Source organism: Plectropomus leopardus, chromosome 12 (genome assembly GCF_008729295.1).
Source record: "Plectropomus leopardus isolate mb chromosome 12, YSFRI_Pleo_2.0, whole genome shotgun sequence".
Classification (NCBI taxonomy): domain Eukaryota; kingdom Metazoa; phylum Chordata; class Actinopteri; order Perciformes; family Serranidae; genus Plectropomus; species Plectropomus leopardus.
The window spans coordinates 30,640,169-30,655,342 of NC_056474.1; the positions used below are offsets into that span (position 1 = coordinate 30,640,169).

Consider the following 15,174-nt stretch of genomic DNA (forward strand, 5'->3'; position numbering starts at 1 on the left):
GCACACTTATTTATATTTTTATATTCTGGACTAACATACTCATTTTATTCATTGCATTTAGCATAAGGCACAGATATACACACAGCATATTTTCAGGTTATAATTTAAATATTCACGTACAAGTGCTAATTATTGGTTAGTATTTATTTATTTGATTCTGACGGGACGCAACACCCCTGTGCATATTTGTGGTTATAATTTATATACCTGTATTTGCAGTATCTTGGTTTTAATAAATATAGCTAATAAAAAGAGCTCCATCATTATCACAATATCTGACTGCAAACAGGCAATCATTTTGGCAAGATTGTGTGTTTCTGTTTGATCTTGGAATTTCCAGCTCAGCTTCTACAATAAGTCTAAAATACACCATGGAAACAAAATTGTTACATTCTGTTACTGTTAAGTATAAATACTGTGCCATTAAAACCCATTCAAACTGCAGTTTTTGATCCCACGCCCATCAAAGCTTAAAAAATGTAGTCATGCAGTGTCATTCTGAGATTTTGTAATTTTTAGTGTTTTCCAGCCGATTTTTTTTCTTTAACCATATTTGGCATATGGAGAAAATACATGCTATTTCTACAAGGTGCACCGTCACAATCAGTGTTGCTAATCATTTACATATCCCAGGCTGTGATCATCAAAAAAAATCTTACTTTGCATGTAGTATTTTGAAAATAAAAATATTTTTTCCATCTACAAACATAGTGGCATCATAACAGAAACCTGGCATTTAAAGGTTTAAAATTCTGAATATATGATTAGGACTAGTGTTGGCTAAAAAATTAACTCGATTAAAGTAGAAACTAATATTAATGTATAATGTTTTAATGCTTTTGAAAAGTGCATTTTGTTTGCAGAACAATATGATTGTGTGTGGAATTAAAGTGGGCCCTAAGGGTTAATAAAGTGGTAAAATGTTGGGACTAATAATGAATTGTGATTGAGAATGATTTGGAATTCATCTTAAGTAGTGCTAATGTTTATACAGGAAATAGAAAATAGTTTTAATAATTCATCACTTTTAAGAATTTGCCTCTGTGAAGTTACTGCCTCACTATCACAACCTTTTGTTACTAACTGTCGCTCAGTGGCAGAGTTTAATAAGAAAAAGAAATCATCTAAGCCTGACAGTTCATTGTTTGTTGCGAGAAAACATTTATCTAATAGGAATTCAGGGTGTTTGGATGGGGGCATTTGACATTATGTAATAGGGATAACACTGATGGTGCATTAAATAGCACTCACCTTTTTTTAACCACATGGAGATGTTCCACAAGATGAATATTTCATGTCATTCTTTAAATATTTAATTATTTAATCACTTCTTTTTGGTTGTGTCTGCAGGCTTTCAAAGAGATGCTGTATGCTGCTCAGGACCAGGCGCCATCTATTGAAGGTACTCCACACACATCATTGACATCTTCTCTAGAGTTTCAAAGGGTCAGAAAACTTCCTATTGAAATGAATCTTGGAAATTTTTGCACAATATTTATATTAAAAATTCTATCTTATTACCAGTGAAGAGATTCGGGAAGGGGAATCCACATGAAATGCAACACTATGTGGTTAAAATGATGCCCATTAAATTAAAATGTAACCATGCACTGCCTTCAGCAGCCCACTCTTCCACATATGTAGAGATCATTTGCCAGCATCACATTAAATTGGAATTACGTGAAATAAAAGCCCTCTGAACGCGCTGTGCATTCTAACATTACATGTGCAGCCCACACTACTGCACCATCTGAGCCAGAGGAGCTAATGCTTCCATTTAACTTTTGATTATGTTACTGGTAAATCAGCTGCATTTTTATAGGTCTTTTCTAGTTTTAGCAACTGCTCAAAGTGCTTGACAATCCAAGCACTGCTCACAAATTCAGACTCATAGTAGCATAGTGACACCTGCTCATCAGAAGTGGTAAACATTCACACTAGGGCTGGGCAGTATAAAGATATTATATTGTATCGATATGAGACTACATATTGTCTTAGATATTGGATATTGTTGTAATATGACATGGAATAAATTGTTTTTTCCCTGATTTAAAGGTTGCATTATAGTAAAGTGGTGTACTTTTCTCAACATTTCAGACACTTTTGCTTGTTTTAATACTTGTCTTTACCCACTTAGTCATTATGTCTACATTTCTAATGATTATTGTTAAAAAATTGAATTGTGTTATTGTATATTGTCACACACAAATTATGTTAAAAACAAACAAAAAAAACCCCACAAAGAAAAATAATGTTCGATTTTGTCTCCCAGTTCTAACATTAATGAAGTGCTTTTTAGGAGACTTAAAAATATCAAGATATATAGTTGATCGAAATAGAGAATAAGAATATCGCAATATAAGTTTTAGTCCATATTGCCCAGCCCTAATTCACATGCACAATCACAATCATCAGGAACAATTTGGGGCTCAGTGTCTTGTCCAAGGCTACTTTGACATGTAGACTGCAGGGGCCATTGATCAAACCACTGACCCTCTGATCAGTAGATGACGGCTGTGGGCCTCAACAGGCCCACAGGGGCGAGAGTGACTATATTTTTTTTTATTATTTTCATGCTGTGAGTGCAAACTTTTGTACATAGCAGAATGAAAGGTGAAGTTTCACTGTCACTGCACCTGGCTTTGTGGTGCTCCATCTGTGCCCAGAGTAAATTCCAACAGTGCTCCTAATAAATGGGCCAGCTCCAAAAATAGAAAATCTATTTCTGGCAGCAGATGTTATAATCGTGGCGAGCTGCCACAAAAGTGTGTGTGAATGTGTGGGAAACCCTGGCTTCTCCTTTCAGATTGCATTCATTAGCTGTGATTGTTTGTGACAACAGTTAAGCTTAAAAAGCTATAAAGAGCTAAAAAGGCTTAAAAAGAGTGATACATTTGACAGTTGCATTATATGAGCTATGAAAAAGATTTTACTGACTTCAGAGTGAAAGAGTATTTTAGCTACAGGGCAGCACAGAAATGCAACACTCCTTTAGGTTCACTTCTGATGTCTGATTCAGTACATGCAGCATCCGAAAACACACTGCTAAGGGCATGTTGGACAATCTTTTGTGGCAGCGGATAAAGTGTCATATCTCCTTCCAATACAACAACACTAATACTTTATGTATTTAAGTGTGATAATGCACTCTGAAGTTTTGTTGTAGAAAAACAATGCTATCAAGATTGGCACGTGCAGTTCTTTACCTCCAGCACCTCAATTACTTTTTATATGGGTCTACCTCATCCTGCATTATTGCTTAATTATGTATCTTTGTAAAAATACACCAACAACAGCCACAGTTTGACCAAAATTTAAGGCTGCAAAGAGTCTTAAAATGTCTTAAAACCAGTTATCAGAGGCGTCATTTTTCCATCATGTAATGACAGGCCTCTTTGTGCCCCTGAACTGTGCGCTCTTAGGACATTACAAAACAGCGTGACAAACACAGTTTGTGTTTTTTCTGGTATCTTTCCTTTTATCTTATTTTGACAAACGCTGGCAAAAGAGTTTCACCACTAAAAAGACCTGTTTTCAGTCAGAAATAATGATGTCAGCGTCAGCCACAAAACAGTGTAATTTGTAAGGTGAAACATTACCAAAGCGTCAAAAAAGACACAAGTCTACCACACAGGCCGAAGCCAAAGCCATGCACACAGCTCAAACCTTCTGATACAGGCCTGCACTGCAATTGGCATTTTGGAAATCTGCCAGCTGCCTATTGATTTGATGCTATGGGTTTTGCTGTGTGTTATTAGTTTTCATGAGAGAGCCATCAGACTCTCTGATCCACCTGACACACAAAAGGGTTTTTTAAAAGTCCTTTATTTACACTGTTATTAAAAACACTTTACTGCGTTAAAAACGTCAATAAATTAAATAAAAGTAAAATATTTCATGCAAAAACAGGATTGAAACTTAATTTGTCATCCATTACTGACCGGATAATACAATGATAACACTGTCATTAAATCATTTGGACTACTCCTGACCATTTCAAATTTGAAATCCGCCCATATTCTTGCTTTTGCTAATGCCACAAAAGAGGAACCATCTCAAGGCAAGCTATATTTTCGATCTTGTTTTTTTCTACTCTTATATATAGACTGCCTCACCTACCACAAATTTGAGGAGTTTCCATTTCTTTGTTTTGCTGTACCCAGCACCAAACATGGAAGTGGTTGCGGGCCATTTAAAGTAAAACTTTAGAGTAAAACTTCTGACTGTTCAAAGGTTAAATTCTTTGAGGAAAAAAGAAAAAAAAGAAATAAAAAAAGGGCATTTAGTGGAGACAGTTGGATTAACTTTTGCCATAAAGACATTAACAGCTAAAGCCCTGTGTGATTTCACCAGAGGAGATCACCTTATCTCTTATTTAAGGGAGCTTTATTAAATTCTAACAGTTTTTTCAACATTCCATTTCCTCCCTGTATTAGATTAACTCTTCATTTTTCTCTGGAGGCTTTCTTGAAGGTTTGAGTTTACCCAAACTCAAGGCAGCTCAAGTTTTAACCCGCTCAATGCTTCTTTTTTTATCCCCATGGTTTCAGTAGGAATTTCATTAAAATTAAAGCTGTCATTGGTGGATTTTGAGTTTTTTAAACTGTGGCAGCCACCGGTAGGTGGTAAGTGGTATCAGAAAAGATGCTGTGGCAATGTTTATGGCACCTTTGCAGAACCAAACCACATTCAAATGCTGGCAGATTTTTGGTGTAACTTCTCTATATTTAAAGTCTATCTTATATACAATATTTTGTCTTCTTTTAAAATAAAAATGCCACTTAAATTCCCCCATCTGTTAGGATTATGTAACTAGGGCACATCTTTCACACACTCTTTCATTCTGCTAAGCGACTATCCTGGAATTAGCAATTGCAGACAATGTATTGACTAACTGTCTTACAGGATAGCTGCTGTGATTAGGGAGGTGTGAAGCGGTGGGCCATTTTTCCTAAATGCTTTTAATTTTGCTCATTTGAACATCATTCTGTTTGTTATCTTTATAGTTCTATTTATAATATCTGATCACACTTTATGGTTTTCTGGCAATCTACACACACATTGCTGTTATTTAACTATGTGCATTAAGAAAGGAGTTTGTGATCATTGATAGTGTCGACAGATATCCTGTTCTCTCATGACTTAGGGTGCTTACATCATGCCCAAGTCCCATCCTTCAAATGCTGTAAACACTTAAATGGACATTAGAGAGCATTTGAAGGTGGAGGTCACCTCTAAAAGAAATGCTGGTCAGAGACTTTGCAGCTGTTGGAAAACCATTGGTAAAATGCAGGTGAAATGTGTCACCCAGACACAGAAATAGAGTAGATATCTGACATTCCCGACCACTTTCATAAGATACAAGAAGGTAAAATAAGACTTTATTAACCCGCTGAAACCAGGAGTGACATCGCCGTTCTTGTGCTGCTTTCAGAAGCCTTTTAGAAGTATTTAAACCTTTGAACCCTGAACAAATTGGTGTGACTTCAGCGGGATAAGGGCATTGAGCAATTTACTAAGAAATGTTCCACAATTTTTTGTTTAAAGATGATTTTTAGGGGTTGTTATTGCCTTTATTTGACAGTACAGTATGTAAGCATGAAAGGGGGAAAGAGACGGGATGACATGCAGCCAAAGGCCACGAGCTGGAAGCAAAACGACGGCTGCTGCATCAGCGACATTGCCTTTGTACACAGGTCGCCTGCTCTTTCCACCGAGCTACCGGGCTTCCGGAAACATTGCACAAATTGCAAGAAATCTGTAGATTTAGAAAATTATTTTTAAAAAGCCAGGGGAAAATGTCTAGGGAAAAAAAGCCAGGGAAGACCATATTAATCATTATCATAATAATATTAATTTCAAGCACTTTTTTTAACTTTCTTTTTTTGTTTGTTTTGTTTTACTAATTCTTAGGTAAGTTTCTTGTAATTTTTACTTATTTCTTGCTAATGTTTGGGTCATTTTTCCTTTCGTTGCTCATTGCTCTCTTCCCATGTTTTTTTTAAAGAAGTCAGTGCAGTTTACTTAGTCCTTAAAGGGTTAAACCCACACTATGGAAATTCACATTCATCAGTGATTGGACATGTGTGCATAGTTACAGTTCTCAAATTCAGTGCCAGTATCACGGCACGTCCCTGTTTTTAGATGTTTGCAGTTTGGCTTTAAGGATTCCGTGTCAGCTGGTTGGTCCACCTCTTTGCTCCAGATTGAAATACCTCAACAACTATTGGATGGCTTGCCATGAAATTTTTATATTGATATTTAAGCTTCTGAAAGGATGAATTCCACTGACTCTGGTGATGCCCTTACTTTTCTTACCATCATGAGGTTGACATTTGTGGTTTTTGAGTGAAATGTCTCTGTGACTATTAAACTGATCGTCATTAAACTGGCCCAGGCTTTCATGTTCCCTTCAGGATGACTTTAAATTACTTTTGATTACTCTCTAATATTTCTGCTAGCACTGTTATCACTTGCAAAATTGCTATTAAAATCTGGTCTGTTGCCAAGTAGGTTTTGATATACAAGGGATTTTCTTTGGTGTATGGGTACATGACAGATGTAGTTACAAAAAATAAAAATGAAAACAAGCAAGTACAGTTAAAGAATAGAAAAAATAATACAATATTGTATGAAAAAAATACTATGGAAAATATTTTTGTTTTAAATGAAAGAACAGGACAGTTTTAGAAGTGGTAGTTTTGTCTGTGTTTTGTATTTATTGCTAATTATGTATGTGTATGTTTGTTGTAGTGATTAACAAGACATATTGCTGGTATGGCTCATTGACTGACTAATTTGCAGCACAGCCAGTGGTTCCAACACTATCTCTAAATAAGACTGTTCTATACAGAAGTCCATAGTCACGTGTTGCCACAGCACTGACTGTGATACTGTGATTCACAGGTTGCTCCACTCTCATCTTCCAGCTAAGGAATAAAAGCACCCGACTGTTTTTGCTCACACAAACTGTCATCATGTTTATCTTTTTCTGTATCTTAGACACAGAAGTATCACCAACAACATGTCTGGAAATGATTAGTGATACAGAAATCATCTGTAAGAGTCCTGCAAACATCACCCTGTGAAATAAGTTTTTTAAATGATTTACTTCCTCTTCATTGCCTCCAATCCAAAAAGAATTTGAGAGAAGCATGCAGACTTTAAGAGATGCTTGTTTGTTCTATCAGTCCCACTAACCGAGTACCATGGCCTCCCTAACGATCGGCCTGACGTTTTCTTTAGATCACTCTCTCGCCATTACTGTCTCTCTCCAGGTTTTTCCTCTTCATGTACATGTGACTGACTTTATCAGCTGCTCTATTTGACAGAATTTTGTAACTTCAGTTTTAGTTACACTATCAGTGAGTGCTTGCAAAACAATTGAAGACAGATGGACCAGAGGTGGTAATTAAACTTTGACAGAACCTGAGGTAAAGATCTTTTAATGTTGATGGTGTTGGTTTTGACATTAAGCTACACTTGGTCATAAGTCATATTTACTTGGTTTTGGAGGAGTTATCTAATTTTAAATCTAATTTTATCATATTTAGATAAAAAAATATGAAAAAAATACTGCAAATCAAACTCTTATCTTTTCATTGGAAATGACCCAAATACCCAGGTCTCATCCACAAGTTTTTTTTTTGGAGTCAGTCTGTTGGTATCATTGGTAAATTTCAAAGTTTGGTTCATCAGAAATGTTTATTAACTCTTTATTATAGCTTAATCTATCCATACCTCATATATTACAATATCACTCTTTATCACTCATATACATAAATAAATACCAAACTTGAAACTTGTTCTTATTTCTTAATATTTTAGGATTTTTTATTTGCTTTTTAAATTTATTTAGAGGTGAGATTCTCTTATAAGCCCCAAGGGGTTTTCTGTATCTTACCTGCACAATCTGCTTCTATTTTGTTGTTGTTTTTCTGTTGTTTATTTTTTTACTGGGCAAGTATGATAAATACAAAATTAAATTATTAGTTTGGGAGGAGTTACTCAGAGAAAATGTACAACTGTGCATCATAACATGAAAACACAGAGGACTTTCAGCAGGCTGTCCAGTCAGGCTGCTTAACTGTTAAATGATGACAACGAAGACACCAAAATGATCCACTCGTCACTGTATATTGTTTGTCCTGCAATTATGCTAACACTGTACCTACCATATGTTGACATTACAGATTAGAATGACAGCCAGAGGCTGCCACACACTCTGCTGCTTTCTGACAGTATTCACATGTAGCTTTGTTTTGTTCTGTATATTTTTAATTAAGCGGCTCTTTCTCGTCTGCATTTCACCAAGATTTGAGTTGTTTCTCTGACTTGGACATGCTCACATTGCTTAAAACTGAGGGTTGGGAGTTGTGAACAGGCTCCAAGGGTAAATATCCTATACAATATATATATAACATCAGCGCCACACATGCAGGCTAAACAGGTTTTTTTTCTTTGATTAAGAAAACGTGAGTGAAAAGGAATACTGTACAAATATTCTCTCAACTCAACTAATGAAACAAACCCACACAGATAACTCTGACTCGTTGTGTGTTTAGGCCTGTATAGTTGGATTCTTTGTTGTCCAAAAGGGGTAGGCGGATGAAGGACTGAAATTATCAAACGTAACTAAAATTAGGTTGGTGAGTTTTCTATTTATTGGTCATATCTACACTGTATTCTGTTTTTAATGTGATTTTTGGTTATAGTGGCACAGAATTAAAGACTGCTGGCTGACAGTGTTGTTTGTAAAGGTTTGGTTCACCAAAATTAAAAAAAAAAAAAAAAAAACACTCAACACTCATTTACCTCTGGTTGCATCAAACCAATTGTGAGATGACTTTGTTTCCATTGAGTAATGTTCTGTGACTTTTCCTCTGGTGATAACATCCAGTAACCATGGTAATGGATGTTCAGAACATTAGCAGCTTTATTTCTATTGCAGCCACCACACTAGGTGTGATTATTTCCAATCCAATGCCATGTAGGTGTGTTATGGAGCCATAATGGAAAGGTGTGCCCTTTATACGTGGGAGCGGGCACATATGAGGGATTTCTGGGAGCTGATAGTCCACGATTTCACAGAGGAATTGTGGATTCAAAGTTATGTGATGCAATAATACCTCTTGTAGCTCCTGCTGCATTATGAGGGAGCCAGTTCCTGCTGACAAGCACATAGCCATAGCATCAAGTGACCTAGAAAAGCCAAAAAAGTGTTTAGATTGCAGCTTTGCAAAACATGGCTTTTCCGAACTCCCTGAAATACCATCTCATGTGTGATAAATGGGATTTTTTGGGAAATAGATGTGTTTCCATTAGATATATTTTATTTTCACAATTTCAATTTGTGCCATTTGAGGGTTAATGGAAACCCACCTAATAACATTCCATGCACATTCATTGTGTTGAGGTGGTGAATGTAGAAATCTTAGTGAAAGATAATCCAAAACAAATGACAAAGTTATCTGCATGATTAAGATACCAGCAGAGGTAGAAGAGCAAATGTGTTTTTTGACGCTTGAGTGAGTCGATCTTTAAACGCCTGTGCTGCTGTTCCCTCCCTCTAACTTGCTGTGAGCGAGACACAGAGCTGTGCTGCCTGTGAGCACACCTCTGCACCAGGGCCTCCAAGTGTCAGTGTGTGACTGTGTGAGAGTACAGCAGGGTGTTGCTGAAAAATAGAACTAAAAACATCAATTGTCAAATGGAAAGTATAGCCTATTACCGTGAGACAGACATGCCATAATGATAATAATGATAATAATCATGATGACATGAGCGGAGACACAGAGAGAAAAGAGCAGAATAAGGCCAAAAAGGGATAAGGAGATTACGGTAGTCTGACTGTGGTGGCTGTTTGTGCACGGGTGAGAGAGAGAGAGGTAGAGAAAGAGAGAGAGAGGGGGGAGTGGTTGGGACACTCCAATTTAGTTAATTTGGTGTCTTGTCTAAAAGCAGCCAGTCTGAAACACAGTGAATCACTGAGTCTGCACAGTCTGACTCAAAACCACCTGCCGGCTTGTTGTTTGGTTGTTGTTGACGTGACAGTGGGAACAAAGTTAGTGGTTGGACACACAGGTTCACTGAGTCCTTTTTTGATGGAAATTACAGGACTCTGTTCTGGTAGAAGCATAAAAAAAAGCATTTGACTCAATGAGAGGAAGAGGAATTAAACCGTTTAGCATGGTGTTTAGGAAACAAGTAAATATAACATTGATATCAACACAGTTCTCCAAAACAAGACGCTGTCACGTCACTTGTTAGGAGCTTTTTTTGAAAACAATCCTTAACTTGATGGAAAACTTGATCCTGTGCAGTTTCTAAAAGATTGGTTGCTGAATTTAGTTTGTCTCATCTGTCCATTACCACCACCAAGGATGTTTGTTTTCAGTGCCGTTTGCACATTTGTCTGTTTGTTTGTCAACAGGATTACAGAAAAACTGGTGTGATTTTTATGAAACTTGGTGGAAGGGTGTAGTATCGGCCAAAGAAGAATCCATCAGATTTTGAATCTGAATTACTGTAACGTCTCACAACATTCACAGTTTAAAAACATTTTGATAATCAGATAATCTTTTTAGTAATTATGCAAGCAAAGAGGGCAAACATTTGCTGGTTTCATGCTTCTTAAAAGTGATAATTTGATGCTTTTTTTGGTCATGCATGATAATAAACTGATTAGCTCTGGATTAGATTGGGTTTCATGATGACGTGGGCGCCGGCATTTTGTCAGAAACGTTGGAAAATAAAACTTGACGACCTTGCTGCATCGGTTTTTGAAGTTAGGAAGCAGATGGAATCACATTTAGCTTGAGTTGTACCTTGTATAATTCTATGTGATTGATTGATTGGCTATACTTTTTTTTTTTACTATGAAAATATGAAGATGTGACCTTGGGTTGTAGGAAATTATATAGGGCATGTTTCACTATTTTCTGACATTTTATTGACAGAACAATCAAACGGGAAAATAATGGGCAGATTAATTAATAATGAAGATAATTGTTAGTTGCAGCCCTTATTGTGACAGAAATGTGGTAAAATCAATCAATCAGAATTAATCCAAAATTGTAGTTCCAGATCACCATATTTAACAACAGCTGCTTTTGGACCTAAACTGCTACAAGCCATATGTGCAGACCAATCAGCATATGACATGAAATGATGCAGAATACACTGGCTGTTGAGAAAAAAGTAATAATACAAAAGTCATGGAAACATATCAGAAGAACATCAATACTGGCATTTTTTTTTGCTATTTTTTTCAAAGCATGAGAGTGCACATGGATTTTACAAGCTGATGTAGCAAAATTGAAATAACCTGCATCCATCGCACAAACTGCCTACCTCAGACTAGGCTCATCTCACACAGAGAGTCATTACAATGACTGTGTCAGAAAAACTTTCTGACTAGATTCAGTACAAAATAGAAATTAAAAAATAGAACCAAAAAACATCTGAATGTGCAAAGATGACATTTCATGTGTCTTCATCTCTACACTGTTTTTATGTAGCTATCGTCCAGGATAGGGATCAAACAGTTTGCAGTTTCACAATTAAGTGCAATAAAATTCTAGACAGTTAGTATTACTATTTCAAATTTAAATTATCAGTAAAAAATATGTTTGATTTCTGCGCCTTGAAAAACTGCTCAGAGTCAAAAAAAAGTTAGCAGCAGTTTCCCAGACTCAGACACAGTTTGCACCGTGGGTTTGTACTGCTTTGTGCTTGTTTACAGAGTGGGCATGCAGCAGGCAAAACCAGTGGAGCTACTGGTCCCTGTCTTCATCTACAGTCACACACACACTAGAACAAGAACTTCAAAAACTTTCCCAATCTTAATGTACAATTAATATGCTTTTCATATGTTTATAGTGTGTTGGCTGTGTTAATAATTTCATGTTTACGCAAACTAAAATGCACAGTGCTGCTAATTTATTTGTGCTTTGTGATTATAAAATGATGATTTCAGTGTGAGTATCAGTACATTTATTTGTCATTTTCACCACATTTCAAGAAATTTAACTGTGATAATTTTGGTCTCTATAGTCATGATATGAAATATTTATCATGTTCATCATCATAAAACTTGCAGTCATATTTGAATACATTGGAAGAATGAAAGCTCAGTTAAACAAACCTAAGCAGAATTAAGTCAAAAGATGAGGAATGAAGAGTTCATAGAAAGCATCAGAGAATGCAGCTTTAAGCTTTGAGAAGTGTTGTGAGAGCTGGACGCTCCGCTGCTGTGTCACTGCTCCATCTGCTGGTTGGAGCAGGATACTGTGAGGCTTTGCTGCATGCAACATGGAATTTTACATTCACAACACTCCTTCCCTACTTGTTCTTGTTCTGTATTTGCTGTTCTCCCTCCACCTTCCTTTTCGGTCCTCGTCTTCATTTTCTTTGGGGGTGTGGCCTGGCTGCTGACCCTGTGCTTCACTAAGGTTGTATACATAGCAGGAAAGGTGATTGGCAGAGCACAGAAACAACTTAGCAGTATATACGCAGGAAGGCCAAACACATTATTGCAGAAGCTTCACATCCATGAAACTCAGAGTTTGAGCTGCTTCTGTCTTGCCATCAATTTAGGGCCCCAATGACCACAGAATAATAGTATTAGGGAAAACTACTATTTTGTGAGATGTGTTCTCTTTTATTGTTTATATAATGTATTGCCCCTACCTCCCTGTTTTCACTGATATATCTTGTATATTGTACATTTGTAAGTTTTTGTATGGCATATTGTTTTATGTGTTTCTATATACCTGTGCTGTGCTTGATAAAAAGCCAAAGACAAATTTCTACATCTATCTGTCTGTCGGCCTATGAAGGAGGTTTACTAATCTAACACGTGTTTTCTTCTTACAGTCACAGATGAGGACACAGTCAAGAGGTACTATGCCAAGTTTGAGGAGAAGTTCTTCCAGACATGTGAAAAAGAGCTGGCCAAGATCAACACCTTCTACTCTGGTAATGACTACAGCTCCGACTGCTATTTTCATGCACACACAGTCAGGGATGAGGATCAAAATCCAGTTACATTGAGGATCTGGTCCCGCTTTTTTCAGTTTTGTGGGTCCTATAATGTAACATTACATCTTTAGTCAAGTCACATCATTTAAATCCAGTCAGTGGTCTGCATACATCAATTGTCCAATAAAGATTTTGAATACAGCTGCATTTGCCGGTCAGCAGGTATTAAACCAAGTGAAGAAGAAATCTGGTGGTCATTTGCTTGCAAGGATGGCTGAATGTGTGAAGAGGTTTAAAGTTTGGCTTCATTTTACCAAAGCAAAAGATAAGGAGGAAGAGAAATGCAATTTATGTTGCAAAATAATTTCTTACAATGAGGGAAACAAAACCTCTACAGCACATCAACACTGTTCATCAAATTAAACCTACATGCAGAAACTTTGACAGTTTTCAGGTTGAAAAAAACTTATTCAAGTCAGATGCTGCTACTGCGCCACAGCTGGCAGAGTTTTCATCATCATCCTCTCACAGCAACAGTGGTAAACACAGCCAAACTTTGTAAGAGTCAGGAAAAAATAGTCATCCATTGTTGAAATCAGCAGGATAAGAGGCGCTACTTAGCCAAATACACAAGGCTGCATAAGGTTGCATTGTGATGTGTTCAAGGTCAGCTCAGGAAAATGACCATGAGGCAAAGGTAAATAAAATGTCATCATGATGTGTTCAAATATAACTTAAAGAAACAATAAATTTAGGTTTTGCCGAGAAACATGAGTAATACAGCTGTTTATGAAAGAAACAGTCACTTGTTAAGCTATAAAAGCAAAACTACTTTTGTTAAAAATGAATTGTCGCCTCATCTCTCCACCAAATAATAGAAAAGTATTGATGGTGGTATCAATAAACACTCAGATCGGTAACTGGTCTCGATAATGGTATCTACATCCATAAGTCCCCGTCCCTACACACATATCATTGTATCATATTCTTTTGAGCTAGATATCAGTCATTGAGATCGAGCTCTGACAGTGTGGTGTGCTTATTTTCCTGCAGAGGCTTTCTGTCACTGAAATCGTCTCCATCTTTTTCCCTCTCCTCCCTCCAGAAAAGCTGGCTGAGGCTCAGCGGCGATTCGCCACGCTGCAGAACGAGCTGCAGTCATCATTGGACGCCCAGAGGGAGAGCTGGGCACACGGGCGGGGCCTGAGGAGGAGGAAGACGGTGTTCGCCCTGTCGCAGCAGGAGCGATGCAAACACAGAAACATTAAGGACCTGCAGCTGGCCTTCTCCGAGTTCTACCTCAGCCTCATTCTGCTGCAGAACTACCAGGTGCTAATTCACACACGCAAACACCAGCTCAGCACAAAGAAACACAAGGCTGTGTGACACATCTTCAAGTTTTATGAGGTTAGCTAAACGATTCCCTGTATCATGGCTGAATATTTAGCTAAGAGCCAGATATTTCCCTCAGGAGTTGGAGGAGATCAGATCAGAGTTCAAAGCGAGCGAATATTGGACTTAAATGCTGCATGTGTAAAAAGGCAGCTGTGTAACTTATAAATTTAACAGCTTCAAGAAATGAACAGAGTAATCCTCAATGGCAGGGATACATGATTGATTCTTCTGTCATTAAACACCTGTGTCTGCTTTCCTGTGTGTGTGTGTTTATGTTTGTGCAGAACCTGAACTTCACAGGTTTCAGGAAGATCCTGAAGAAGCATGATAAGATTTTGGAGACATCGAGGGGAGCTGACTGGAGGGTGGTACATGTTGAAGTGGCTCCATTTTACACATGCAAGAAAATCACACAGCTCATCTCTGAGACCGAGGTGCGTGCGCACACACACCCACACATATGAATAGATATTAACGAAAATACTCAATTTTGCATTAGCATTGCTGTTGTTAAGTACAGTATTTCTCAAGCAAGTTATACAAGATCCGCAATATCAGTATTATAACTGAACAGTGATAGTGACAGACACCTATGAGCCATCAGTGTTATCAGTTATTTTCAGTTAAAAAGAGATTAACCTTCTAATCCTCTCTGTGTCTCTCAGGCATTGGTCACAACAGAGCTTGAAGGTGGTGACCGGCAGAAGGCCATGAAGAGGCTGAGGGTCCCTCCCCTTGGAGCTGCACAGGTCAGACACACACACACACACACACACGCACACACACACACACAGAGTA

General features: G+C 37.4%; 1 protein-coding gene across 1 annotated transcript in view; it reads left to right on the forward strand.

The window, feature by feature from the left end:
• LOC121951611 (xenotropic and polytropic retrovirus receptor 1 homolog) overlaps positions 1 to 15,174 on the forward strand; it is a 48,024-nt gene that overhangs the window by 21,474 nt on the left and 11,376 nt on the right. The window contains exons 2-6 of the mRNA XM_042497997.1: positions 1,351 to 1,402; positions 12,877 to 12,978; positions 14,087 to 14,310; positions 14,661 to 14,810; positions 15,042 to 15,125. Coding sequence (XP_042353931.1) covers positions 1,351 to 1,402; positions 12,877 to 12,978; positions 14,087 to 14,310; positions 14,661 to 14,810; positions 15,042 to 15,125 — 612 coding nt within the window. The remainder of the gene's footprint in view (positions 1 to 1,350; positions 1,403 to 12,876; positions 12,979 to 14,086; positions 14,311 to 14,660; positions 14,811 to 15,041; positions 15,126 to 15,174) is intronic.